We start from the raw sequence: 27,387 nt of genomic DNA, 5'->3' as shown, positions 1-27,387 counted from the left end.
ATTAATAAATGCAATAGAAACAAATATATTAAAAAATAAATTAAACTTTTTTATCTTCTATTTTCTTCATGATCTCTAATTAAATTTGTATATAATAGATTATAACAAAATCTAATTGATTACACAAGAAAGAAAAAAAAAACATGTATAATCGATTATGTGAAACCTGTATAATTGATTATTAGTTTTTTTTTTTTTTTTAATGTTGAATGACTTCGTTGAATATCACCACGAAAGAGTTTAATTACATATAATGACATAACAATAAGACACAAATATGAGAACGTTTTGAAAATTATTCATTCAAGATCTTTTGTATCTTACTCAAACTTCTTATTATGTCTTCTTTTATTGTAAGTCTCTTTCCAAGGGCTGAAAATTCTTCCAAAACCGATACTAAAGTTGTGATAATCAAAAGTAAACTTTTTTCGTTTTAAAAAAATCTATTCATAATTTAACTACAAATTTTAAAATGTGAATTTTAAATTTAACTACAAATTTATTATTTTAAGATTTGTTTTGATAACAACGTGACAAAAACACTATTGTTAGTATTAAAAGATAAATTTTAAATTTAACTAAATTTTATAAATTAATTTATACGATAAAATTTATATTTCACGTATATGAAATTTTTAATCCATCTAAAATATAGACACATTAAGCATGTTAGAATCACCACTATAATTATATATAAGTAAAGATTATTATACGTTTAAGAAAAAATACACTCATGTAAAAAACTTATTTTTGAAAATGAAGTTATTAAATTAGACTTATACTATATTTATGTGATCTCTCTTTAAAATCAGTAGTCAAAACTTTATCGAAAAAATCCTCAAAATGTGATTTTTTTTCCATGTAACATTCCCATAAGAGTATATTGAACTTGTATAACTTATATTTTAATCTCATTAATTACATGCTACAATTTATAATTAAACGAGAGTAAAAACATGTATTTCTTTTGAAAGAAAAAGACAGTGTTGTGAACCGGAAAAAGCTGCAAAGTGTTCTTCCTCTTTGATTTTTTTATTTCCAAAAGGAACATTTAATTTTTGGTGGGTAAAGGTTTCTTTAAAAAAGTAAAAAATAAAAAATAAATAAAAATAATATTAAATGAATGTAAAATATTTAAATCTATCAATTAATTATTTTTGTTTTTATAGATACGGTTGTTAATACAGTGATGGGATTCTCTTTATGTTCTTTGTTCTTATCGCTTCTTAGATTTTTTTATGATGAGAAAAAAAGATGAAGTGGGTCCCAATTGATGTGTAACACGATCCTATGAATCCTATGAATCGAGTAATTGAATAGTCAGCAATCCACTTAAAACATGGGCTGCCAAAAGTCATTAACTTTTTTTTTCAACCTTTTGAATTTTCATTAATTGCTTTACCAATATAACAACACTATCACGTGATATTATTAATATTATTGTAATTAAAATTCACATTATAGGTAAGGTGATGAAGAGTTTATAAAATTATAATTCATTTGATATTTAATTGAATTTAGATGAAGTGATGAATATGAGTGTAGTCAATATATTTTTAATTAAAATTTATTTAACCAAAAAAGTGAAAGGTTTAGAGTGGAAAATAGGTTTACTTTTTAATTTAATTCCAATTTTATTTTAATTAAAATTAGAGATGACAAAATAAATCATCTATTTTTTAACCTATCTTACTATTGATATATAAAAATAAGTTGGTTGAGTTGTTTTGTCATAACAAAATAAGCTATAACTTGTGATCTCTCTTATTAAAGAATTGATTAAGAGGTTAGTTGGTCATTTATTTTTAATTTCTTTTCAATTTATTTATTTATATAAATAAATATTACAAATATATTAATAATACAAATTTTTTTAAACTTTTAATTGTTTAATTAATATTTTAAATTAGATAAATTAAAATGATTGTTGTATTTACATATTAAATTATTTAAACTATAATACAATTATAAATTTTTATCTTTAAAAAATACAAAATATAATATTTTAAGTTATTTTTGTTTTAAAAGAAAGGAAGTTCACTGAAATTTGTTTTTGACCTATCAATTTGATGGATTAAGGATCATATTTAAATAAGTTAACAGATTAAACATTTTTATCTGACCTGAAATATTGATCCATTTCTATCATATTTTGGACAAACTGACATACAAATCCAGAAATATTGATCCATTTTAACAACTTTAATTAAAATACCAAGAAAGTGAATGAGTACTAAAAAAATATGATTTTAATTACGTTTGTTTTAATTGGATATTAATTAATATTATTCACAATACACATATTAAAGTAAATTTTTAGTTATATTAATTTTTATTTAGATCTATATTTTATTCGAATTGAATTCGTCTATCATAAATATAGGTAATATATACAGTGGACAGTTTTAAAAAAACGATAATTTACGATTTGTTTTGTATTATATAATAAATAAGTTTAAATTAGAAAATAAAATACACAAGCCTAATATCTTGAATTTTTTGTCGTAATGTTATGAAAAGATGAAAGACTTTTTATGTTAATAAAAAAGATAGAATATATAATATCTTTGATTAAAAAGAGTTGACAGTAATTTATTAAAAAACTAAATACTACATTAGAAATATTTATAATTAATGTGTTAATATTACATTATTATGACTAATTAAAGTTTGTTGGAAGAAAGTTTGACCATGACAGGTGTAGGAGTTATCAGGAATGGTAATTCAACAACATCAGTACGAAGGTGGGACCCACCATAATAAAAGAATCTTATCTCCAACAAAATATCCTCTTAGCCACCGGTCGCCACCCAACTATGCTTTTTTCTTGTTGTTTTTCTTTTACTTTCTTTTCTAAATAAAAAAGATAATTCATTTCATTCACTATTTTTTATATATTATTATATTATTCATAAAAAGTTAATTTCTTTAAAATGTATTATTTCTATAAACTTTAATAAATCCCAAAGAGATTGTTAGAAATGCCGTGTCCCCCACATTTTGTTCTGAGAAACATGCCAAATAAGTTACCAGAATTTTGAGTCAGTAATAGATTTTATCTGGAAAAGCTTGACAGATATCAATGGAGTTTGAAGATTTGGCAGAGGGATGCATTGCAGAGATACTGTCACATACCTCTCCCATGGATGCATGCAAGCTCTCCTTAGTTTCAAGAGCCTTTTGTTCTGCAGCTGAATCTGATTTTGTGTGGTCCGCTTTTCTCCTCAACTTGACCTCAATAATTCCTCCTTCTTCCATTCCCTCATCCAGTTCTAAGAAGGGTCTCTATTTCAATCTCTGCAACCACCCCACCATCATTGATCAGGGCAAAAAGGTCAGTATATAAAACTTTATTATATGGTTTGAGTAATCCTCGTTCATGATTTTGGTCAAACATAATTTGGCGATCTGGGGTCATGTAATAATTTCTCATGAATTTGGTTTGGTGGTTTTAACAAAACCAAGCATTTCTGGTTTCAAACTGAATGAAATGTGTTGTCTCCGAAATTAATGCAGAGTGTTCAGCTGGACAAAAGGACAGGGAAGAAGTGTTACATGCTTTCTGCTAGAAATCTGGACATTATATGGGGTGATGCCGCTCAACATTGGGAGTGGACAAGCCTGCCAGACTCCAGGTGAATTGATTGATTAAGGTTTCGAGAAACATTTTGTTTGACACCTTAATTTAAGGTTTTACAAGTGTTTGTTGTAACTACCCCAGCTATGTTTGATTGTGGTATGAAAGATCACAACTTTGATCAGAATTCAGGACATTGAGAATTGTTGTGTTAGCAGGTTCGAAGCGGTTGCTGTGCTTCGTGCTGTGTGCTGGTTTGATATCAGTGGGAAGATAAGCACAGTTGGTCTGTCATCAGACACTGATTATGCAGTATTTCTGGTGTTCAAGATGATTAATGCAAGTGGGTTTCATTACCATCCGACAGTGATATCAGTTGGTGTTTCTGGAGGTAGTACCAACACGAAATACGTCTGTTTGGATCTGAACGTGAAAGATAATTGTTTGAGAGAACTACAATGTCCTAAAGTGAGAAGTGATGGGTGGTTGGAGATTGAGATGGGAGAGTTCTTCAATTCAGGCCTAAAAGAAGAGCAATTGCAAATAAAAGTCATGGAGACAACAAGTCATATACAGAAGTGTGGTTTCATTCTTGAAGGAATAGAGCTTAGGCCTAAACATTGATATGTGAAAAGAGTTGTTTGGCCTGAGAAGAGTGAAATTACAAAGAATTCATAGTTCCTGTTACCCTTTTTTTTTCATATTTTTATTTTTGTATACCCTTTTACATTGAATCAACCTTTTACCAGAGTGGAAGATTTTTGATTACCCATGTTTTGTTTTGCTCCAGAGTTTTACTTTCCTTGCACATAGCATCTTTTGTAGGTTAGAGGTTCAACACAGTAACATAAGTAGCTATGGGATAAGAAAGAGGTATGAGTTCTCACCCTTAGATCAGGAGCTGTGACTTTCTGCACTCCCTTTGTCCTCCATAAAAGGAAAAGCATAAACTTTGTTGAGCAATTGTTCCATTGGAGTGTGAGAGGTGGATCAAAGTAAGGAATAAAGGTACATCCTTTAACAAAAGGGTAAACATCTTATGAGACTTGACATGATGGGAACATTCAAGGAAGATGCATTTTCTCTGAAATGTGTGTGTAATTGAGCATGCATGCTGTGAAATAGCAACTCTTATGGAATTGGCTTTATGAGATGAATTACAGTAAGCACACATTTTCAAAGTGTAAGTCATCTCAAATTTTGATGCTGTTTCTGGGGAATTCTTTCCTCTAAAGAACCCTAAAAACTGACAGGTCTGATCTTATCATACAATTTTAACTACTGAGACTTCTGTAAATTCATTCTTATTTTATTTATGAAATTGTGTTCTTACCATTGATAGAAATCTTTTAACCAATGCAACATTCTCAGTTTTGTTATCATGTTGCAATGAGTTCATGGTAAGGATTTACTGCACCCCATCAAAAGCCTCCTGAAAATTTTTCATTTTAATGATAGAGTGTTGGAATATGGTGCAGGAAGTAATAGCCTGAGTTCAAAATTTCTCACTACAATAATTGGGCTTGGGCCGTAATAGCCCAAACATCAATAGGCTATTTCTTAATTTCCTTCGCTCCCACATTAAAAAGTTTCCCATCAATAATAAGGGATTGTATGATCTAGAAATCATTCTTTTAAAAAATATACTTTCAAATTGCGGTAATTTAAAAATAACTTTTTATATTTAGATTGTAAAAGCACAAAATGGGAAGGTTTTATATGAAAATATAGAATGAAGTTTATGAAAATTTAGGAAGAAATGACCACATCAATAATAATAATAATAATAATAATTATTATTATTATTATTATTGAGAATTTAATTAAAGAAATAGGATGGAGGCATGAGAAAAGAAAAGAAAGCAAGAACATTAAACAAAAAATATAAAAACAGAATTTTGTTTGTTGAAGGTAGCAAAAATCCGAAGAAAAGTGGAATTAGATATATGGAAGAAATTGTTTGTTGGATGTTCAACAACAGAAATCAAACAATGAATATATGGATCACACAACATGGTCGTCAATGGGTTCGTGATGTACAAAATGCCACATTTTTAAATTTTAAATATTATTTTAAAAGTGTTTAGTTCGAATACGATGACTTGGGTCATGGACCCATTACTAAGCATGGTTAGAAGATTCCAAGAAGAGCTTGAGGACATGGATCCAAATAGGCAAGTTCTCTTCATACGTTTTTAAGTGGAATTTGAAGACACCAAAAGAAGGGGCAAAACTGTCCACATGAGTGCTAAAGTTGCTAGCGGCACAACCTCTTTTGCTAAATACACCCCTGGTCAAGTCTCTTCTCTTCCGCATCAAATCACGTGTTTCTTATTTTTCACACATTGTAAATAAGGTTTCTAGATGCTAGCACATTTTCCTTACATTGACACGTGGATGGAGATCCATTTCTCTCGGAATCCATCTACACCACACATAGCTCATTGGATTTCCTATAAATCCATCTTGCAGCACATGTAAAATCACTTTTAGATAAATGAGAATTTCTGCTGAGATTTGCTTCAGCCATCTCTCCTTCTGAAAGTCATTCCTAACTTAAATCTTTCCCTACAACTTCCTTCCTTGTATGGAAGGTTGCCTGAGTTGTAGCCACCTCCTAAGCATAGCTTCCGTTTCCATATCTCCATAGATCGCATATCCATTCACTGCCATGGACATCACTTCCGCTGCCTGTGTTTCTGCTTGAAATCTGACGTAGTATTCTTAACATCCAGCAACTTCACTGATTCGTGGAACTTCTCTCGGTTCAGCCGATCTATCTCCATACTTGGCTCATCAAGTGGTATTCAGAGCAAGGATGTTGGAGCCGTGAGATAAGTTCATCTTTCTGCAATTTAAATTCTGTCACCACCATTCCTTCACTGTCTCTGTTGATTCTTGTTACTCTTTCATTGGTTTTGACATTTTTAGGATCTTTGAGTCTTGAACCGTGTTATTTTTTTTTAATTGATTGAGTCTGTTCATTTTAATTGGTTGAAATTTTTGGTTGAGTCATTTTTAATTTGAGCATCCATCCTATTATGTCATATGTCATGTGCAATTCCATTTTTGTTTAAAATCTGGTTGAAAACCGTGTGATCTGCGTTTGTACTGAAAATCTGTATGAGATACATGTCTCTGCACAATATATGAGCGATGACAATTGAGATGATGAGCTCATGTGTATGAATTGGTGATAATCTTTGAGAATTCAGTAGATCCATAACAGATCACACTGCATCTATTTTTGAAATTCAGTGGTACTGTTTCATTGCCTACAACTGTTATGTGTACTGTTTCATTGTTTGGAACTGTTAGGTGACTTGTGTCTGCATAATTCTCGTGTTACATGAAAGTTGTTCCATAATGAAAATTGTTTTAGGCATGAAATGAGTGTGCAAAGTCAGAATACTTTGATACTTGCAGTTAACCGATCTGCACTTGACTTAGTTGATTCCTTTCTGCGTGCAAAACTGGTTGAAGTACTTTAGATCATATCCAACCATCTAAATCATTTCCTGCCACTTTGAGCAATTTTCTTTGAGTGTCCTAAGTTCATTCTTGTTGTGTTTGAGTTGAATTACATTTGTTTTCAAAATTTGGCTGTCATAGTTGTTTAAAATGACTTAAATCAGAACTACCATACTCCAATTCTGATATGTTATGAATTGTAACTGAAATTATGCTCAAACAAGTTTGTTTTAATCATTCAAACATGTTTGAAGCTGTCTAAGCTGACCAATTGCTGTTATATGCAAAATGCCTATGTGACTCGCCAAGTTTTGAGTCAATTCCTGTGAGACCGTAGCAGTGCAGTAATACATTCTGTTTGTCAAACTGAATTTGGGTTGATTGGTTAATTCTTGGATGTAGTAAAAGCTTGGTTTTGTAAAATATCATTAAGAAGATCCAAACAATAAGAAAGTCAAATTAAAAAAGTTGAAAGAACCAATGCATCCAGTAAAGTGTTATTGTCGAGACTGAATTAACCAATTCTGCATAATGTTGACGGCTCTTTGAAGCATTATCACAAACAGTTTGTGATATTTTTCGAAAACTGCTTTTCTGGTCCAATTGCTTGCTGTTATTCATTGATGTCCGTCCAATCTAATCTAGAACTATTCCTAGGATCCTTTTGAAGTGCTTCCGTGATTAAAACCTGCTTAATTCTTTGATGTTAAATTTTTTTGGAACTCTTGCACACAACCTGTTTGATAAAAGGTTATGTGTTGGTGTCAGTCTGTGTTGTAATTACAGGCAGTAGCATGATGCAGTGTAAGTTCTGAACTGGCCTGCTGTGTAGGTGTGCTATAATTCAGACTCTATACATGCAAGGAAGCATCAAAGGAAGTTAGGAGATTGATTACACAAGCCACAAGGAAAGGCTTACGGGAATGGAGAAATGGTGCTGCTGCAGCTAGTGAAATCATTGCAGCATGACAGCAGAATTCCTGTGTGATCACTGTCTCAACAGAGAAACTCCACTTTGCAACTGTGAGCCTTGTGAGATGCTAATTGCTGCATCAGATTTTGATTGAGAGCAACCAAAGCTGCCACATTAAAACTTCCTTATTGTTCTCTATTTTCATTTCTTTGTGTTCTTCACCTTGTATTTTGTTTCTTTCTTCACTTTTTGTAAGTTGGCCATTTCAAGCAAGTGAAGTGGAAGAGCTCATAAGTGTTCTTCTCTCATTTGCTAACTGGACTTAAAGTCTCATAACCTAAAAATTGGTAGACGATGAGTGTGTCTTAGATCCAAAGTCTAAGCCTCACCTAGGAGACCTCACCTTTACTTTTCCATTGTCTTTAAGTTTCCTTCAATTTACCAATTGTTTTCAATTTTTCGCCTAGGGATCGCTTCTAGAGTCCTAATTTAGAGTCCTACTTTTTTGCTTTGTTTTTTTTGAGTCTTCTTTTGTGATCTTAGAAGTAATCTTGAAGTAACAACTACTAAGTAAGTAGCCTAGAACATTTTTGGCAAGGAAAAAGCTTGGTACTTAAGCAACCCTAGTGGTTCACCTCCCTTACCTGGAATTTGTTCTTGGGTGAAATCAAAGTAAGTTGTAACACAAGAAAACTTTTAGAATCACAAAATGTCAAAGCATCAATCTCCAAGAGTTAGTGATTCTGAGGAGCAAGTTACTCTCAAAGATATTTCAAAACAACTTAGAGAGCTAACTCAATGGAGAATTGACACTGAAAGAAAAATGGATTATGCTCAACAAGATAGAGAAAGGCAAATCACCATAATTCAAGGTGAGTTGAGAATCATGAGAGATGAGCAAGGGAGAATGAGGGGAAGTAGGAGTGGAGATTCTCACCATGAGGTAGAGAATTTTAGAATGGGAGATTATGATGGGGATTATTCTTCTTTTAGAAGACATAGGAGGGAAACTCAAGAACCTCCTCCCCCTAAGGAAGTCAATATTAACTTGCCTCATTTCCATGGAAAGGATGATGTAGAAGCCTTCTTAGATTGGCAAATGAAGGTGGAGCAACTTTTTGCTTGCCACCAAGTTAGTGAAGAAAGGAAGGTTCCTCTAGCTACCCTAAGCTTTCAAGGGTATGCCATGTATTGGTGGACTGCCATAGTGGAAGAAAGAAGGCGCCACCAAAATCCTCCAATACAATTTTGGAATGAATTGATCACTGCCCTTACGAGGAGACATATTCCATCATATTACCATAGAGAGCTTATGGATAAACTTCAAAGACTACAACAAAATTCTATGTCTGTAGAACAATATAGACAAAAGATGGAGTTGCATATGATGAGGGCAAGAATTGAGGAAACAGATGAACTCACAATGGATAGATTTTTGAGTGGGCTTAATTATGAAATCAGAGATAAGGTTGAATTACTACCTTATATAGATTTGGATAGTCTTGTCCAAATGTGTATCAAGGTAGAGCAACAAAATTTGAGAAAAACCTCTCTTAANAGAGCTCAAGTTCAACCTTCTTTTGAAAGAAAAAGTTTAAAAGAAAAGGAGCCTTTCAATCCTCTAGCCAAAATTGATGAGAAACCTAAACAAGAATCCTCTTCACACACTCGCACCAGTGAGATCAAGTGTTTTAAATGTCTAGGAAGAGGACATATAGATGCACAATGTCCCACCAAAAGAACTATCATATTGAGGGGCATTGACAGTTATAGTAGTGAATCCTTCAGTAGTGAGAATGAGAGTGATCAAGAAAAATCCACTACTGAGGAAGTCTATCCTTGTGAAGGACAACTTCTCACGATAAAAAAAATATTTGATAATCAATCCAGTGAAGAACATCTATCACAAAGAGAGACTCTTTTTCACACAAGGTGTCAAATTCTAAATAACACTTGTTCTCTCATTGTTGATAGTGGTTCGTGCTCTAATTGTTGTAGCACTAGATTGGTTGAAAAANTAAATCTTGNTNTGCAATCCCATCCTAAACCTTATAAAATACATTGGATCAATAAAGATGGGAATATCACAGTCAAAGATCAAGTCACAGTAACAATTTCCATTGGCAATTTTAAAAACAAAGTTTTATGTGATGTAGTTCCAATGGAAACTTGTCATGTGTTATTGGGAAGACCATGGCAATTTGATCATAAAACAATTCATAATGGTCTTACCAATACAATAACTGTGCATCATCATGAGAAGAAATTTGTACTTCATCATCTTTCATCATCACAAGTGGCGAAGGATCAAGCACAAATACGCCTTAACAAGGAAAGGGATGAAAAAGAAAAAGAAAAAGAAGAAGAGAGAAGAAAAAGAGAGGAAGAAGAGATAGAAGAAGAGAGACGAAAAAGAGAGGAAGAAGAGAGAAGAAAAGAGGAGGAGAGAATAAAAGAAAAGGAAAGAAAAGACAAAGAAGAAATGGAAGAAAGTGAACAAAAGCAACTAAGAGCAATATCTCCTCCAACAACAATGGAATCAAAACTATTAAGGGGAGGTTTTCTATCATTTCACTTTTATCCATTTATTTGTCAAAATTCAAATTTTTGCTTTTCTCTCATAGAATTTGCCATGTCATCTTCCAAAATGCTAAAACTTTCAACACATGGCAATTCACAACTTGGGTTGGGGTTACCTTTATGGTTACCCCTAACTCCAGATATAAATAAAAATAAAGAAAGGTTTCTTTATTGTATTAAGCCTGAAAATTTTAAAATTAAGAAACTTTCTTCAAAACACTTTCTATTATATATCTTGTTGGGTCATAGAAAACTAATTAGAAATATGTTTGATGCTTATTGCAAATTGATCTTTGACCCAGGAGGAACTTGTATGGAGTCTACAAAAATAAGTCCTCAAGCAAACTATCAGATTTGAGGGCAAATCCTTTCCAAGGGAGAGAGGATGATGACTTGGGTCATGGACCCATTACTAGAAGCATGGTTAGAAGACTCCAATAAGAGCTTAAGGACATGGATCCAAATAGGCAAGTTCTCTTCATACATTTTTAAGTGGAATTTGGAGACACCAAGAGAAGGGGCAAAACTGTCCACATGAGTGCTAAAGTTGCTAGCAGCACAACCTCCTTTGCTAAACACACCCCCGGTCAAGTCTCTCCTCTTCAGCATCAGATCACGTGTTTCTTATTTTTCACACATTGTAAATAAGGCTTCTAAATGCCAACACATTTTCCTTGCATTGACACGTGGATGGAGATCCATTTCTCTCGGAATTCATCTACACCACACATAGCTCATTGGATTTCCTATAAATCCATCTTGCAGCACATGTAAAATCACTTTTAGATAAATAAGAATTTCTGCTGAGATTTGCTTCAGCCATCTCTCCTTCTGAAAGTCATTCCTAGCTTAAATCTTTCCCTACAACTTCCTTCCTTGTATGGAAGACTGCCTGAGTTGTAGCCACCTCCTAAGCATAGCTTTCGTTTCCATATCTCCATAGATCGCATATCCATCCACTGCCATGGACATCACTTCCGCTGCCTGTGTTTCTGCTTGAAATCTGACGTAGTATTCTTAACATCCAGCAACTTCACTGATTCGTGGAACTTCTCTCGGTTCAGCCCATCTATCTCCGTACTTGACTCATCAGAATAAAAGAAGGTAATAAAAATAACTTATTTTTTTCATATGATAATTTTTAACTCGTATATAATTCTCATGTAAGAAATCAATTTTAAATTTAATTTAATTATATTAAATTAATTTATAAAATGAAGTTTCCACCATTCACATATACTATAAAATTATTATATTTTTAAGTGACATACCTAACACTGTTTTTTTACATATCTTAATAATTAAAACAGTATGATAATTAGTTTAGAACATATATTATAATTAACGTAGACATAGACAATTGTACCACAATTATTTCCAGCTAATGTCCTGAGCTGGTCGCAGAATCTATCAAAGATTAGGTTGGAAATTTGGTAAAAGGGACCATCTTTCTTGCTTTCTTATGACACAATTTTTTTAATCACCCAATCTCTTCTACAAGAGATTATTTTTTAAAATAATATGACAACTTAAAATTTAATTTTGAGGTAACTTTCAAAAATAATGTATACTTCTTAACTTTTATAATTTAGATTATTTTTAATTTTTAGAATTAATTACTAATTTAATTTCTATAATTAGTTCTTCCATTTGTTTGTCTTTATATTTATTTATTTAATTAATATTTTTAAAACCTTCATATAATATTTTTCTTTAAATTTATATTAACATTATTTAGGAAGTGTTATGTGAAAAAAATCTAGCTCATGTAATGAGAGGTGGAGAGAGATAAAAGAGGTGAAAGAAGTCGTGGAAGGTAAATGAAGGTGATGAGAAACTAAGAATAGGACTATTTTAATATTTGGTATAGAAAATGATATTGACATCGCACTAAAAAGAAAGAATGAGAATATGAGTGATAAATTTTGGATTAATTGTCACAAGTGAAGACTAGAATTGGATACTCATACTTAAGAATTCCACAAAACTCTTATAAAGATTTTTTTTTTTTTAATTTTATGATAAAATTCATATATATATATATATATATATATATATATATATATATATATATATATATTGAGCATTATGGTTTGAGTATGTCTTTTTCAATATTCATCAAACATTTTTTTCTTTATCTTTATATTTTTTTCTTTATTTTTATATCTTTTCTCTTTCTTTCTTTTTTCTCTTCTCAAAATACTCTTTTAATTTCTTCTCCATGTGTAAAACAAACTCATTAACAAACATTTTATGATAGTCATTGAATTGAACGATAATTTTAACACTAGTAGTTGTCATAAATCTAAAAAATACAATAAAAATATACACACACAAAATAAAAATCACAAGAAAATTCCAAAGATCCATCAAAGAGAATTTCAAGATAGAAATAACTTAAATTTGTACAAATAACACATTTCAAATGACGTTGACACAAATAAACATACTAAGTCTTGAAAAGAATATATGAAATTAAATTATTTTTTTTCCTAAAAATATAGACTAAATTGAGTTAAAAAAATTATTAAACTAAAACAAATAAAAAACTTAAATATGGACCACATTACTAAACTGAATTTTTAAGAATATGATATAGTACTATTTTTTTTAGAATATGTTGAAGAAGAAATGTATGTAAATAATAATATTTTGATATTCACGTCAATATTATTATGACAATAAATATGTGATACTAAATATAAAAAAAATTTCTTATACTTTGAGACCATTATTGTAGTCCGTATAATAATTCTTGCATGTATTTCGAAGATAAAATCTCATTCTTTCAACTTTGGTTCAGTCATTCTCAAATGCAACTATTAGTGAGTATAAATATGTAATTCTTATGCTAATAAATAAATTTAAGGAGTGATGACTATTTTGAAAAGTTCTTCATTATTTGAAAGTTAAATATATTGTTCCATTAACCCTTTGTTAAAAAGATAAGTAAGCTATTACATAGCCTTTTGAAATTTAGCAATTATAGTAAAAAGCTAATAAAAACTTACAAATGATCTTTGAGTTTGACACTTAATCTCTTCACATATAAAACAAAATTTCTAGCAAGTGTTTTTACATTGTGTTCATACACAATATAACAATTTTTTTTTATGATATCTTGGTAGAAAGTGAAATCTTCCATTGTTATCCATACCACATTATTATCACAAGAAGGAAGTTTTGTTTTTATTTGGTTAAATATATGTTTTAGTCATAATATTTGTGCCCAATTCTCAATTGGGTCCTCATGTTTTTTTTTTGTCCCAATTGCATCCTAATATTTGTTAATTTGAAGCAATAACGTCCTCTTCGTTAACAAGCCACTAACGTCGTTTGTACTGTGCTGATATGTAAATAATTTTATATTCGTGGCATTATATATTATTTAATGGTTTTTTTTTGTGTAATAAAAATTCCACGTGGTTAATTAAAATCCTCCAAAGTTACCATGACCATCACCAACAACAACACTCTGCTCCATTTTTGTGTTGTATCTTGAGCAAATCTGCATACATGTTATGTTCGAAGCGCAGAGAAGCTTCGACAACACCTTAACCACTCCCAGACACACCAGCTTCATCTTGCTCCTTCTCGGAAACGAAATAGCCACCAGGCACAACAAACAGTTCTCGATTAGATCTGTTTGTGCAGCATGGTTCCCTTGTCGGAGAGCGACGAGCAGAGAATCCAGGCTCTGTTTTTCTGCCTCGCCCTGCGCCTTCAGTATCAAGTTTTTCAACTCCTCACAGTCTTCCATTTTTCCGATAACCAAATCCAACGCCATAACGACCTGTTCGAGGAACTCGACGACACCATTGACATTGTGGAGGAAGCCAACGAGCAGAGGCACGAAGCATTCCGTTTTGAGGAGAAAATCGCGGTTCTTTTTGGAATCTTGAGCGAAGCGAGCGATTTTGGCAAGCGAGTCGAAGCGGTTGTTGGCGCGAGTCTGCAAGTCGGAGATAGCGAGAAGGATTTGGTCCTTGAAGGGGAGGGATTGGGAATGGGTGGATGTGGGGGAGTGAGTGGAGTGGAGTGGATGGTGGAGGGAGTCTGACCAGATCTGGATGAGCCTCTGTAAGGTTCGATTAGGAACAACAACGTCCTGCAGCGAAGCCAAAATCTCCAAGTCTCTGACTTCTATTTTCAGGAAGACATGAGGATTTATGATATGGAATCTATATCGATGAGAAAGAGGAACAATCGATTTTTGTCTATGGAGGTTCATGGGCTTGCCGAGAGAAGACCATCTCTGGTTCATGGGGATCGTATATTTGTTGACAGTGATTTGGGACTATGAAGATTACAAATCACATCAATCAAAACTGCAACACTGAATGAAATCTCCCTTCGAATCACAGTTCTTCGGTAATCCATACACTTGGATATGTTTCATTCCCAACACTTCAAACTCGTTCTTTTCTATTGAAAGTCACTCTCAAGAACCCTCTTCAAACCCGACAACCCAACGATCCATTACCCTCGATACTCTCTCTGAAACACTTTTCAAATGCTTCACAGCAACACTCTTTCATGGTTTCCTACCTCGTAAGGGTTTTTCCAAAGTTCGAAGTTTTTACTTTCCAAAGAGACCTCATGCTCTGACATTGTAGGAATGTTGTTCTTCAGTATTGCTGGGTTTAGATAATTACACAAAAAGAAATCATTAAATAATGCATAATGCCGCGAATATAAAATTATTTACACATCAGCACAATGCAAACGACGTCAGTGGCAAATTAACGGAGAGGGCGTTATTGCCTTAAATTAACAAATATTAGGATGTAATTGGAACAAAAAAAATATGAGGACCCAATTGAGAATTGGGTACAAATATAAGGATTAAAACATATATTTAACCTTTTTATTTTATGTAAGAAAAAAAGAGAGTGACATTAGAAAGAAAAAATATTAAAAAAAAAATTTTTAACAATTTTTTTATAACTTTTTTTTTACCATTAATGCATACGTGATGATTAGTCTGTTTTAAATACTTTTTAAAAACAAATTCAAACAAATTAATAAAGTAATGACACGTTTTGTTCAATTGTAAAAAGTTGTTAACATCTTAAATATTATAAGTAAATAGAAAAAGAATCTATTGGATTGAAAAGTCAAAAAAATTGTATTATGAAAATAATGAGAGTTGGTGAGGGGAGAGAGATTAGGGTTAGGGTTTGGCTGCCCAATCATATCCATCATGCATGCTATGCTACTCAAAATTCATATGAAATTAAAAAAATAAGTATCAAAGTCTCTTGTTTCAACACAATTATATCTTCCAACGTAATGTCATCATGGTCTATCATGTCCAATACCAACTAAAACTTTATCAACATTAAGAATAATTAAGAGTAAACATATATGATTAAGAAAATGTCAAGAGGTTACCGTTTAAAAATAGACAACAAATATTAAAAGAATGTTTTGATTAATGTTGCTTTCCTTTCTAAAACGTTTTTTCAAATTTTGCTTTTGTAAATGTAAATATTAAGATAATGGATAGGAATGGTAATGCATGCTAACCTTTTGGCCTACCTGCTTTTGGTCTGTAAAAGCTCATCTCACATAAGAATTACAAATTAATTTTGTTGGTTAATCTTGTATAATAATTAGTCTAAATTATAAAAATATTGTAATAATAATCATGTTTTAATGTTTCACATCTTTTTGCACTTCATAAATCTATTATTGATAATAAAATTGTAATAAAAATAAAATTAAGATCACGTCAAATAAATATCTCAAAATTAAATATTTTATAAAAACTAAACATAAAAATAAATTACTGTGTAATCAATCAATGCTAAATGCATACATGAGAATTGGCTTAGAGATTCAAGCACCGAGTAAAACGAAATAAAATATAATAAAAGAGTTTTTTCAAGTTCATGCTAGACATTCTTGCTATCACATGGAAAATTTATTAAAAAAAATTAAAATAAAGAATCATATCAAATTCATGATAATTTTTTTTTTGATAAATTCTTTAAATAAAACCTTCGTATTTAAGATATAGCTCTTCATATTCAATTTGGAATAGAATATTTAAGTGTTTCATCTTAATAGACTTTGTTCCTTTATTGAATATTTTAACATTTTAATAAATTTATATAACCAATTGACACATTTTATCATGTCATCCCCTCCTTTTTATTGTTTATTTTTTCAGAAATATAAAAGTTTATTTTTGTCATTAAAAACTCGTAATCAGGTGCTTTTGTTTGATGTAAAAAAAATGATTTTACTTCTTTATAAGCACTTACATTCATTATGTTTTGGAATTCAAAACAAATTGTAGTAATCAAGTAGCATCGCAGTAAGATTAACCTCTAAGCCACATTTATCATCACCAACTAATCTTAATCAATTATTTAACTTAATGTCAGCCACAATCTCTATAGTAGTTTACAAAAAGACTACAAGAAGGTGATAGGGAGTGAGTGAACTAACACACAAACACCTTCTTTTATTATCTTACTTTTTTATTTTGATTGACACGAACGATCAAACCCTCCAAAAAATTCAGAAAAAAAAAACTAGGATTTACTCATATCAGTTGCCACTGTAATGAAATTGGATTCTCGGCTAAACTGACCTGCCCAATGATCATTGCCAGGACCATTTTTTAGTTTTTTTAGATGCTATGCTACAACAAGGTAGGCATCGTTAATTAACCGGTTGAAGTTGAATGTAATATTCACTCCCTACCATTTAAATCATATAAACTAGAGAATAATACTGTGTGAAAAATGTATAATCTTTTGTATATTTCATCTCAAATTCACTCTCATTTTCTCAAAGCAAAAATTTAACCTAAATCTTTCAACATTAAAGTCTCATATCAGATAAAATCATAGACTCATTTAACCTAAACCTTTTAACATTCTACTACAAGAATATAAGAAGAATAAATATAAACTTCAAAATCTTTTTACTTGGAGGGTTTGAAACACTGTCAAAATATTGTTTGTTTTGGATCAAAACTTCACAGATTTACATTCGATATTGATCTAAAAAGGTCTTTTACCAAAGTGGGATTTTGATTGTATCCTAATATAATGTCCGCTTTAGATCAAAACTTTACAAATTTGTTTTTGATACTGATTTAAAAAGCCTCTTACTAAGGTGGGATTTTGATTGTATCTTAACATATTATCAGTTTTGGATCAAAACTTCAAAGATTTGCTTTTGATACTGATCTAAAAAGCCTCTTATCAAGGTGAGATTTTGATTGTACCCTAACACCATAGAATCTATTATATGATTACTATTATTAATCCAATTGTTTATCTTAGATGATGTAGAAGTTTCTAAGATGTATTATTTTCATCGTTTCAATACAGTTTAACCCAAAAACAATGGAAGGGTGTGGAGAGAATGAAAATGATATACCAAAAGTGGATAATGGTTTTGCCACATATATGATTGATGGATCCATATTAGGATTCATTCCATGCAGAGCTGACACACATGATCCAGTTGGTTGGTGGAATGTAATGTCTGTATTTTAGTTTGTGACATCCATTTGGTGAACTGTAAAAAGCCTATTAAGGCACAGCTAGGTAGATAAACATACGGTTTTGAGAAAAATGAGAAAGAAGAAATGGAAAATGGGATGAAACTAGAAAGCAATAATTGATTGCATGATGCAAGAGTTTAAGAAGGAGGGTACGTAGATAGAATAGATGCATAGAACAGAAAATTGATGTAGCAAAAGAATGAGGAGGGAGAGTGAATAAGAGGTTCTTGTGGGGACATGGTGATTAGAACAAGTACTTCTCCATCAATGAATTTGAGTTGTATTATTGCAGAGAGCAAGTTGGTGAGTGGACCATGCTGTACAATTACGCTAACTCATCTATCTGTCAGCTACCTTTCCAAACTTTTCGATAAAGATACTCATTCCCATTGCACAAAATGTTATAATGCACTTCTTCATTTTTAATACATTAGAACTTATGCACTGCAAATTTTCTTCTTTTTTTTGCTACCATCACTAAGAAGTTCATTTTTTTTATATAACTGGGTGGTTAAATAAAAAGTGAGAGTTCTCACAAGATGGGTTATAGATAGTAGAATTCCTAAAATATGTTAAAAAAATCGATTATTTCACTATGTCAATGAAAATGACTTTGTTAAAAGAAACAAAGTTCACTTTAGTGATTTTTATACTGAGAGATTAGTCTCGTGACTTTCAACTTTGATACGAGATACTTTATTCTTAGAATGCAAGATAGAGGAAGTCACAATAAATGTGTAATTTTAACAGATTTGCTAGCTAAAATATTCCATTTTTGTTTAAAAAACAACAAACGGTTTTGAAGAAATTCATTCTATGTAAGTTTAGTCTATGACAAGTGTCTAGTAAACAAGAAATATTGCTCTGATATCATGTTAAGAAGTAAACTTTAAATCTAATTCAATCTTACAAAACTAGTTATATGATAATTGTACCTATTTATATACTCTAAATTGGTTTTGTTTTTCTGATATCATGTTAAGAAGTAAACTTTAAGCCTGACTCAATCAAACAAAACCAGTTTATACAATAATTATATCCACTTATATATTTTAAATTGATCTTATCTCTAATAGATATAACTATTCCAACCTTCATACACAAGAGTTTGTTTGAAGAATTTGAGTTTTGTTGCAGAGAAAGTATTGGGGTGAGTAAAAGTGTTTCTGAAAATTTTGTGACAGTAATTAAGTGGGGTATGGGAAGGGCACGTGTGTAAGAAACATTTTAGGAGTGGTGACAGTGACACAGCTATCATCAACTACAAGTCATTTGTAGAGAAAGTCTCTTCAATTAAGGACGCGTAGATAATGTGTCTCTTCAAGATAGCAATGTGAATATGTGGACATAGGATTCATCTACCAACAACACCTAAATCCAGGAGGAAGAAGAAATTTTGAGAATGAATCAGTGAAGAGGTTAGAGAAGAAAGGGACATCAATCATCGTCCATATATGCTTCCATCTTTTTCCACACTCATTAACTTTTTCGCATGCAAACATCTTAAGGGTCAGTCTCTACTTTTTGACCATAAATAAAGGAGATCAAACTGTGTAACATTAAAGACCAAGGACTTCTACATACACTGGTGGTTTTGTCTAATAAAACTACGTAACATGGAATTGGTATAGTGTAGTGGTAGCAGTAGTTGGTTGATTTTGACACTTGGTCTATTTGATCAAACACAATGCTGCACAACTTTCTTTTACGTACTTCCATCCCTGCTGCCACATAAAGTCCCAATTATCCATCAAGCCCACCCCATCTAATATTATTCTTTGATTTTGAATATACTATAATAAACTGATATATAACTGATATAACAAACTATGTTACATGTTTATAAATCTGAAAATTTGAACTTGGATACTGATATCCACGGCTTATCAGTGAGAGTTATTCAAGATATTTGTGGGAAAAATGAAAACTAGAAAAAGAAGACAGAAACAGCTGTTCACAGTTTACATTGTGACCAAACCATAGAACTGAGATATTCGGTGCACGTTTGGCTATGAGCCAGTGACCGTTGGATTGGTGTTTGATTGATTCAGAGAGTTCATGATGGCAATTATGGAAAAATAAAATATCCAGGTGGGGCCCTCTTAGCTTAACTATTTTTGTGCCAGAACTTGTTAGGTGTGATCTTGGGCATAGTTAAAGCAAGAGAATAAAATAAAAGGAAATATTAGTCTGCCAAAGAAATTTTCTAGAAAAAGTAGCATAGTGAAATCCTACTCATTTAATGGTAACTGAAAGAAGGAATTTGTATGGTGCAACTGCAAGCAAGCAGTGAGTGATGAAGATGAAAAGTGGTTTCCATTTAATGGAAGTGGTAGGCTTGGTAGCATTTACATTTTCATTGAGGTGTGGCACTGCAAAGATCAAAAGTCTTGTCTGTGTGGCTGTGAGGAAGGGATGCTTTGCTTGATGCTTGGAAAAACAAAACCAAAAGGCATGAAGATGTGATGCCAATTTTTCTAGTTTTAGTTTTATCCACAAGCTTTTGTTTTGTGACTTATAACTTTGTAACCTATAAACCCACACAAACTCAACCTCCACCACCACTCTCATCATCTCTTACTCTTTTTTCTTTTGTTTTCTTTGTCCAAGACATTGGCTTTGGAGTCTGAGGTACACAGTCTTGAAAGGATTCACCACATTCCTCACCACCCTTTTGTGTCCTCCAACTTCTCTGCAAGATTTCCTCGCTTTCTAGGCCCTTGTCTCACGGTACACGCATCTGCCTCTAAATCTTTGAGCTTTTCATTCATTTATTTTTGTTTCTTCGAAATCTCAACATGGGAATCCGTGTTTTGGATCAAGGCTTTGATTCTTGAAACACAACTTGTCTTTCAAGTTAAACCTCCCATCACTGCAGCAACACATATGTGTCTCACTCCATCATTGTTTGTAATTAGTATTGCTTCACGTTCACCACTTTTGTCATCAATAAATCCACTCACCTCATTCAAAGAGGTGTTAGTGTTGTTGTACTTTCACAATTATTATACTTGATGTCTGATTTTTCTCTTCAAACACAATGGCTGTGATAGTTCCACACTTATCATAATGCCATTCAGAAGCATACTGCGTGAGCTCAAGGAGATTGGAGAGGGTATCAGCAACATGTATAGAAGAGGGGGAGAGGGAAAGCATGTGCATCGCCATGGAAAATCTCACATTGCACCAGAATGTTCTCTACCACCATCCTCCTCATCATCATCCTCATCTTCTTCCTCTTCTTCCTCTTCTTCATCACAGAGCCGGTGGGCTAACTTACCACCAGAGTTGCTTTTAGACATAATTCAAAGGTTGGAAGCCAGTGAAACCTCATGGCCTGCACGTAGAGCACTTGTGGCATGTTCCTCAGTTTGTAGGCTGTGGAGAGAGATAACAAAGGATGTGGTCAAGACACCAGAACAGTGTGGTTTGCTCACTTTTCCTATATCACTGAAGCAGGTAATTTTAACTAAGACAATATTTATACTTTATTTACTTCAGGGTTGGTAGTACATGATACTAATATGTGATTTCTTTTGTTCATTTTACTTGTGTTGATCCCTTTCGTTTATCAGCCTGGCCCAAGAGACTCACCAATCCAGTGTTTTATTAGGAGAGAAAGAGTGTCTTCAACATATTGTTTATATCTCGGCCTGAGCCCTGGTAATTTCTGTATTCACACAATCCATTCTCCATTTGCATATAGTTCTGTAAGAATTTCAGTAAAATATTGAGTTTTCGGGGAAACTAAAATCAGATTTTTGATCTCGAATGAATCACCGTCTGAGGATCTTTTCTTTTGGTAGTTTCTTCCTTAGAGATCTTTGATCATGTATGGTGAAGCATGACTTAGTTTTTATCCATGAAAATTTATTATAGGTTGGATCATTGCTTTGGCATGAAAAATTAGTGATCATAAAAAAAACCTTGTTTTATCTTGTTGTATATAACTTGTACTGAGAAATGAAGATTCAAGGATATTTGCTATAACTGTAACTGTTGCAACGGTGATGAAATTTGATAATATCTGTGTTCACATAATTTATTCTTGATTTGGAAATAGTTTTGTTAGAGTTTCAGAAAACATACGTGATTCCTCTTCCAATATAAAATCGATATATATCTGTTGAAACACCCTCTTTGAGAATCTTTTTATGTTTTCGGTAGCTTCCTCTTCATATTTCTTTGATCATTCTTTTTTTAGTCTACGTTTCCATTCGGGGAACGTGTGCTTTGATATTTCTTAGATGTAGTTTTGTACTTTTTTTTATTACCTAGTATGAAAAATATTTTTGATTTAGAGAGTTGTTTTAATTTTCTAGTTAACTTTTGTTTCATATGCTCATTAAATCACCTTATTGGAAGTGAATCACTGTATGCTACTGCTGAGATATGTTTGACTGGAATCTGTTTTCCTTTTCAATTTCTACTTTTTCGTTGCACTTTGTTTGAGAATTGTAATTTTGTATTTGTAGCACTTTCTGGTGATATGAGCAAACTGTTACTGGCAGCAAAGAAGATTCGAAGGGCAACATGTACAGAATTTTTAATATCATTGGTTGCTGATGATTTCTCTCGATCAAGCAACACTTACATTGGAAAGTTGAGGTTAGTCTCACATCTCTCTGCTCTTATCTTCATGACTGATACTCTATGCTACTTTCTATTGTTGACTTGATCTGTAAGCAATGAACAGGTCTAATTTTCTTGGCACCAAGTTCATGATCCTGGATGGCGAGTCCCCACAGGATTCTTCACTTCCATTGAACTGCAAGTTGCAGCAAAGAGTCCATCTGAAGCAGGTACTTCCCAAGGTTGCTGCTGCTGCTGCTAACTACAAAGTAGCCACAGTATCTTATGAACTCAATGTCCTCCGAACAAGAGGTCCAAGGCGAATGCGGTGTATGATGCACTTGATACCCATATCTGCAATCCAAGAAGGAGGAAGTGCTCCAACTCCTTTGAAGTTTACAAATTATCTTAATGAGCATGTATCTACTACCACCACCACCACCTCAGACTCAAAAGGAAGGAAGCCAGAAATTGTTGAGTTTGACACAAATGACACTGAAAATACTCAAGAATCAAGCCAGAGAACAAGGGAGCCATTGGTTTTGAAAAACAAGGCCCCTAGATGGCATGAACAACTACAATGCTGGTGCTTGAATTTCAAGGGAAGGGTTACAGTGGCCTCTGTGAAGAACTTCCAGCTCGTGGCAGCTGCTGAACCATGCCAAAATGTTTCAGCTGCTGAACAAGAAAAAGTGATACTACAATTTGGAAAAATTGGGAAGGACATATTCACCATGGATTACCGATACCCCCTCTCAGCTTTTCAAGCCTTTGCAATATGTTTGAGCAGCTTTGACACAAAACCAGCTTGTGAATGATTGATATCACGACTTGTGCCTACACCATTGTTGTCGTGTCACTCTTCCTTGATATAAAATGTACATATTTTTATAAGGAAGGAGAGAAGAAGCTGGACCAAACAGCTCTCATTCTAATGAGTACTTTAATTCTGCATGCACAAGTTTAATTTGTGTAATGCTATCTTTTAGGATTCATGTTTAATGGAAACTCTACTGTAAACAAGTTTGTTAACGTAATTTCATCAGGCATCACCCACATAAAAGAACATAACCATCTTCGTAATTTTCTTATAAGCTAAATGAACAACCCAATAAACATATCACAAGCATAACATAAAAATGACATGATATATGACAAATTACATGACGTGGATGTTGTTAACACTTATTTTTGCTACTAAGAGTGTTTGTTACAATATTCCACTACATTTTATTTTGAATTTTTGAAGGGAATCTGTATGCTTGTTTCTTCACATTATCTCAATGTCTTCAATATCCTTGTCACAACTGAACTTACAACTTTGACGACGACGTTTAGCATTCGGTTCGAGGAAGGGCCCTCTTATGCTTCTTCCAACAGTCGGCTGGTACATTGACTTCTCGGCCCGGTTGATGTTGAACTGAGTCCTCTGAGTTTCCAAGCCCGGCTTAGGCTTATCATGGGACCTGATGGGTTCAGTGGGCTTTTGTGGAAGAGTAATTTGAACACCAGGGTCTCTTTCAGTGATTGAACCATGAAACATGAGTGAGTTATTGATACTTTGTATGTTGCTGTTGACATATGCCATCCCCAGATCTTCTTCTTCTTCTTCTTCTTCATTGGTGTTTTCTTCTCCATCACTGGTCACCTCGTTGGTCTCTTCAGGATCACTCTTGTAGGCTCGGTGTATGTGGATTGAGTCCTCTTTCTTAGCTGACTCAGAACCTAAGTGCATTGTGGCTCCTCTATTGTCACCAACCAAGGTTATGACACTAAACTGTTTGTCATCCATGTGTTCTGTAGGGTGAACAGTGGATGTTAGTTTGTGCACAAACTTTGTGATATCATCTTTGATGCCTTTTTGTAGTGGAGGAGCCTTTTCACCACTGGATGAGACAGCTTTTTCAGGTGATATGCTTGAGCTTGACACATTTTTTGTGCCTTCATCTGTTGAATTCACAACTCTTGTGTCTTTCTCGATGGGGTTGGTTGTGGAAAACATCAGTTTTCTCTCCACAGTTTCTCGTACTCCATGATGCTTCTTATTACCACGAAAGGCCTTGCCAAATGAATCTTTAGCCTTTGTTGTTGTTGTTGTTCCTGAAGCAGAAGCTATGGTGCGTTGTTCACTTGGTTGTCCTGTGGCTGCTGTTGTTGTATCTTTGCCTTTTCCTCGTTCCTTAGAGGTTTCTGGCACCATTTTTTCCTTTTTTTCAGATTTAAGGGACTTGCTATTTGATGTTGTTGATCTTTGCTCAATTGCGGGAAGCTGTGTGGACAGATTCTCTGGTTGAGAAGAGGTCTGCGGTGACTTGGTGATGGTTTTCAAAGGTGAATTTATCTTTGGTTTTTCTTGTTCTGATACTGGCTCTTCCATCTTCTCCTTTTCTTCTTGAGGAGTGGTTTCTTCAGTATTGACGTCCTTTGAGGCCAAAGGAGATGATGGATGAGTGGCAAGTTCAAATTTTGAAACCGGAGATGAATAGGGAACAGAAGAAACTTGTTGTTCGGTGTCTGCAGGCTGAGTTGACATCCTCACTGGTTGAAAAGATGTTTCTGGTGACTTGGAGATTGTTCTCAATGGCGCTTCTACCTTCGGCTCAGCTTCTTGTGATGTTAGTTCAGACATCTTTTTCTTTTCTTCTTCAGAAGAAGATGATGCAGGAGGAGTGGATGCTTTGAAGGCTGAGGTCAAACTAGTTTTGGGGGATGAGGGAGCAATGTGGGGCTTAGATGGTGAATCTGCATGAGGTGAAGGTTGAAGTGGTGGCTGTGGAGAAGGTGGTGAAAGTTTTTGAGGTTCAGTTTTTGTAGGACTAGGAGGGGATGGCTCTGAAGGTGCCACGGAAGAAGGCTTAGATGGTCTTTGAATAGGAACGCTTGTGTCTGAGTGGGGAGGAGATTTTGGTGTATCTCTTACACGACGAGCGAATGATTCAGAAGGTACTGATAGCCATGGGATCCTAAAACGAAATGACTTACTCCTTTGTGCCATGGATGGTTGATAATATCTGATTCAACACAAGGAAAATGGGTGATGTTCTTGAGGTGTTCTAGCTTAATGCAATGCTGCATGTTGCAATCATAGGATTCTTATATATACACAATTCAAATGTTTATACCTTGGATGTGCAATGGGGCTTTCGTTAGACCTGATATAGCAAATTCTTATTGCTTTATACAGCACATTTCACATTGATTCCCCTTGAGAAGTTCCCCTTTGTTTCTTGCCTTAGTTAATGTTCTAATCAAACGTTTGCCACCCTTCCAAATAAGAAATATTGTCACCGCAGAGAAAAGAAATTTCTCTTACCTCTCACAGAAGAAATTCTAACATATACTTTACCCTTGATTCAGGTTATGGACCTATTGTTTTAGTCATACGTTCACTTTCTAGGAACTAATTTCAAGGATTCCATGCAAAATCAATCAAAAAGTGCCTTTCTTTATATCTTTTTTAAGAAAATAATTTCAGAGACAAGATAATCACAGCACAACTTCACGAAGTAAACGGTTATAGCAAGCTATTCTCTTATCTTCTTTAGATAAAAACTATAATTTAAAATCGTTATAATCTTTGTCTATCCTACTGTGATTTTAATTTTAATATTTAACATATCATGTTAATAAAGATGGTTTCTTAATTCAAATATTCCTTCTTTTTTGTTTCAAGCAAAATTTTAATGCTAAAACAAGACCAGAAAATGCCTTGCTTCTATAAAGCAAGTGTAGGATAACGTAAACGAGAAGTGTCTGCGATTAGAGTATGAGTATGACGTATTGTAAACTGTAGCTTAGTTGTCCACTACTCAATTCTTGCCCAGTTACAATTTAATTTTGTTCTTGTCTTGTTAATTCATGCTCTGCAATTTACTTTCCAGCACAATTTTATTGTTTTTTGATTTACAATTTCAGCTGTTATGATTTCTCTGTTTGTGTTAATTCCTTTAACCTTGTATTATGATTTCAGATATAATTTTCTTAGTTGTAATTGGTTAAATTGGATTTTTAAAACTCTGCATAATTATGATTTTGTTTTCAAATCCAAGTAACCCAAAATGGGTCTTACTTAACCAGAGGTCTTCTTGAGCAGAGTGAGATTTGATTAACAATTATTACCAGTTTTTGTCAATTCTGGAATTGCAATTCGGGTATTCTTTGTTTGAGCTCTATTGTTCAATTTGGATTTTACTTTTCTTGTTATTCCTCTGAACTTTAAAGCTTTCTTTACTTCAGTGCATGTTTACATTCCTGTTAACTGCTAAGTCAAGTCTGTCATTCCAGTTTAGTCTATATAGTTGAATCTTTGTTTCATGAGTTTAGTTGTAAATGTGCATTCTGCAATTTTGCATTGATGGTAAAGTCTAATTTCTGCATCTTTAAAAGCTCATATAGGTTCTTTTAGCATTTTACCCAATTTGATTTTTTTCGTTTTGCCAGTTCTTTGGTTCAATTAGATGTTCATTGTATTAGTAGCATCTTATTAAGATAAATTCATATTACATTAAGCATGATTGCATTAGTAGCATCTTAGATCATTGTAGTGTATAAATACTGCATTCACAGTCTAGACTAGGATGCTGTCACGCTAGTTGCTACCAACTTTAGCTTTAATATGTGATTTTGAAATATCAGCGTTGTTTTCTTTGGGCATTGCATTTTCTGTACTATCTCAATATTAAAGACTTGCTTGAACCATTTCCTATCCATTTATATTAGTTTGCATCTTGTAATCAGTATATTATACAG

The 27,387-nt window shown here is 33.0% G+C and overlaps 4 protein-coding genes across 5 annotated transcripts; 2 read left to right on the top strand and 2 right to left on the bottom strand.

Annotated features, from left to right (window-relative positions):
* The first annotated feature begins 2,962 nt into the window (after nt 1–2,962).
* LOC106765042 (F-box protein PP2-B10) lies at nt 2,963–4,758 on the top strand. Its single transcript, XM_014649529.2, has 3 exons — nt 2,963–3,334; nt 3,517–3,635; nt 3,796–4,758. Exons 1-3 carry the CDS (start codon nt 3,083–3,085, stop codon nt 4,199–4,201), a joined length of 777 nt encoding a protein of 258 aa, XP_014505015.1. The 5' UTR covers nt 2,963–3,082; the 3' UTR covers nt 4,202–4,758.
* Nucleotides 4,759–13,971: 9,213 nt separating this feature from the next.
* On the bottom strand, nt 13,972–14,805 carry LOC106763783 (U-box domain-containing protein 29-like). Its single transcript, XM_014647941.1, has one exon. It carries the CDS (start codon nt 14,803–14,805, stop codon nt 13,972–13,974), a length of 834 nt encoding a protein of 277 aa, XP_014503427.1.
* A 5,413-nt stretch (nt 14,806–20,218) lies between these two features.
* On the top strand, nt 20,219–23,675 carry LOC106764871 (tubby-like F-box protein 6). 2 transcript variants are annotated; one of them, XM_014649300.2, is made up of 5 exons: nt 20,219–20,796; nt 21,120–21,525; nt 21,642–21,729; nt 22,542–22,674; nt 22,763–23,675. In XM_014649300.2, exons 2-5 carry the CDS (start codon nt 21,136–21,138, stop codon nt 23,454–23,456), a joined length of 1,305 nt encoding a protein of 434 aa, XP_014504786.1. In that variant the 5' UTR covers nt 20,219–20,796; nt 21,120–21,135; the 3' UTR covers nt 23,457–23,675. The 2 variants fall into 2 exon arrangements, with proteins under 2 accessions (XP_014504786.1, XP_022638304.1); XM_022782583.1 differs by having other exon boundaries at nt 20,219–21,525.
* Nucleotides 23,676–23,696: 21 nt separating this feature from the next.
* LOC106764870 (proteoglycan 4) lies at nt 23,697–25,976 on the bottom strand. The gene is made up of 2 exons (XM_014649299.2): nt 25,761–25,976; nt 23,697–25,649 (listed from the first exon to the last, which is right to left on the bottom strand). Exon 2 carries the CDS (start codon nt 25,631–25,633, stop codon nt 23,909–23,911), a length of 1,725 nt encoding a protein of 574 aa, XP_014504785.1. The 5' UTR covers nt 25,634–25,649; nt 25,761–25,976; the 3' UTR covers nt 23,697–23,908.
* Nucleotides 25,977–27,387: the final 1,411 nt, after the last annotated feature.

The sequence above is a fragment of the Vigna radiata genome, chromosome 6 (assembly GCF_000741045.1).
Source record: "Vigna radiata var. radiata cultivar VC1973A chromosome 6, Vradiata_ver6, whole genome shotgun sequence".
NCBI classification, from domain to species: domain Eukaryota; kingdom Viridiplantae; phylum Streptophyta; class Magnoliopsida; order Fabales; family Fabaceae; genus Vigna; species Vigna radiata.
The sequence above is the reverse complement of the archived record's forward strand: the minus strand, read 5'-3'. Positions and strand labels throughout refer to the sequence as shown.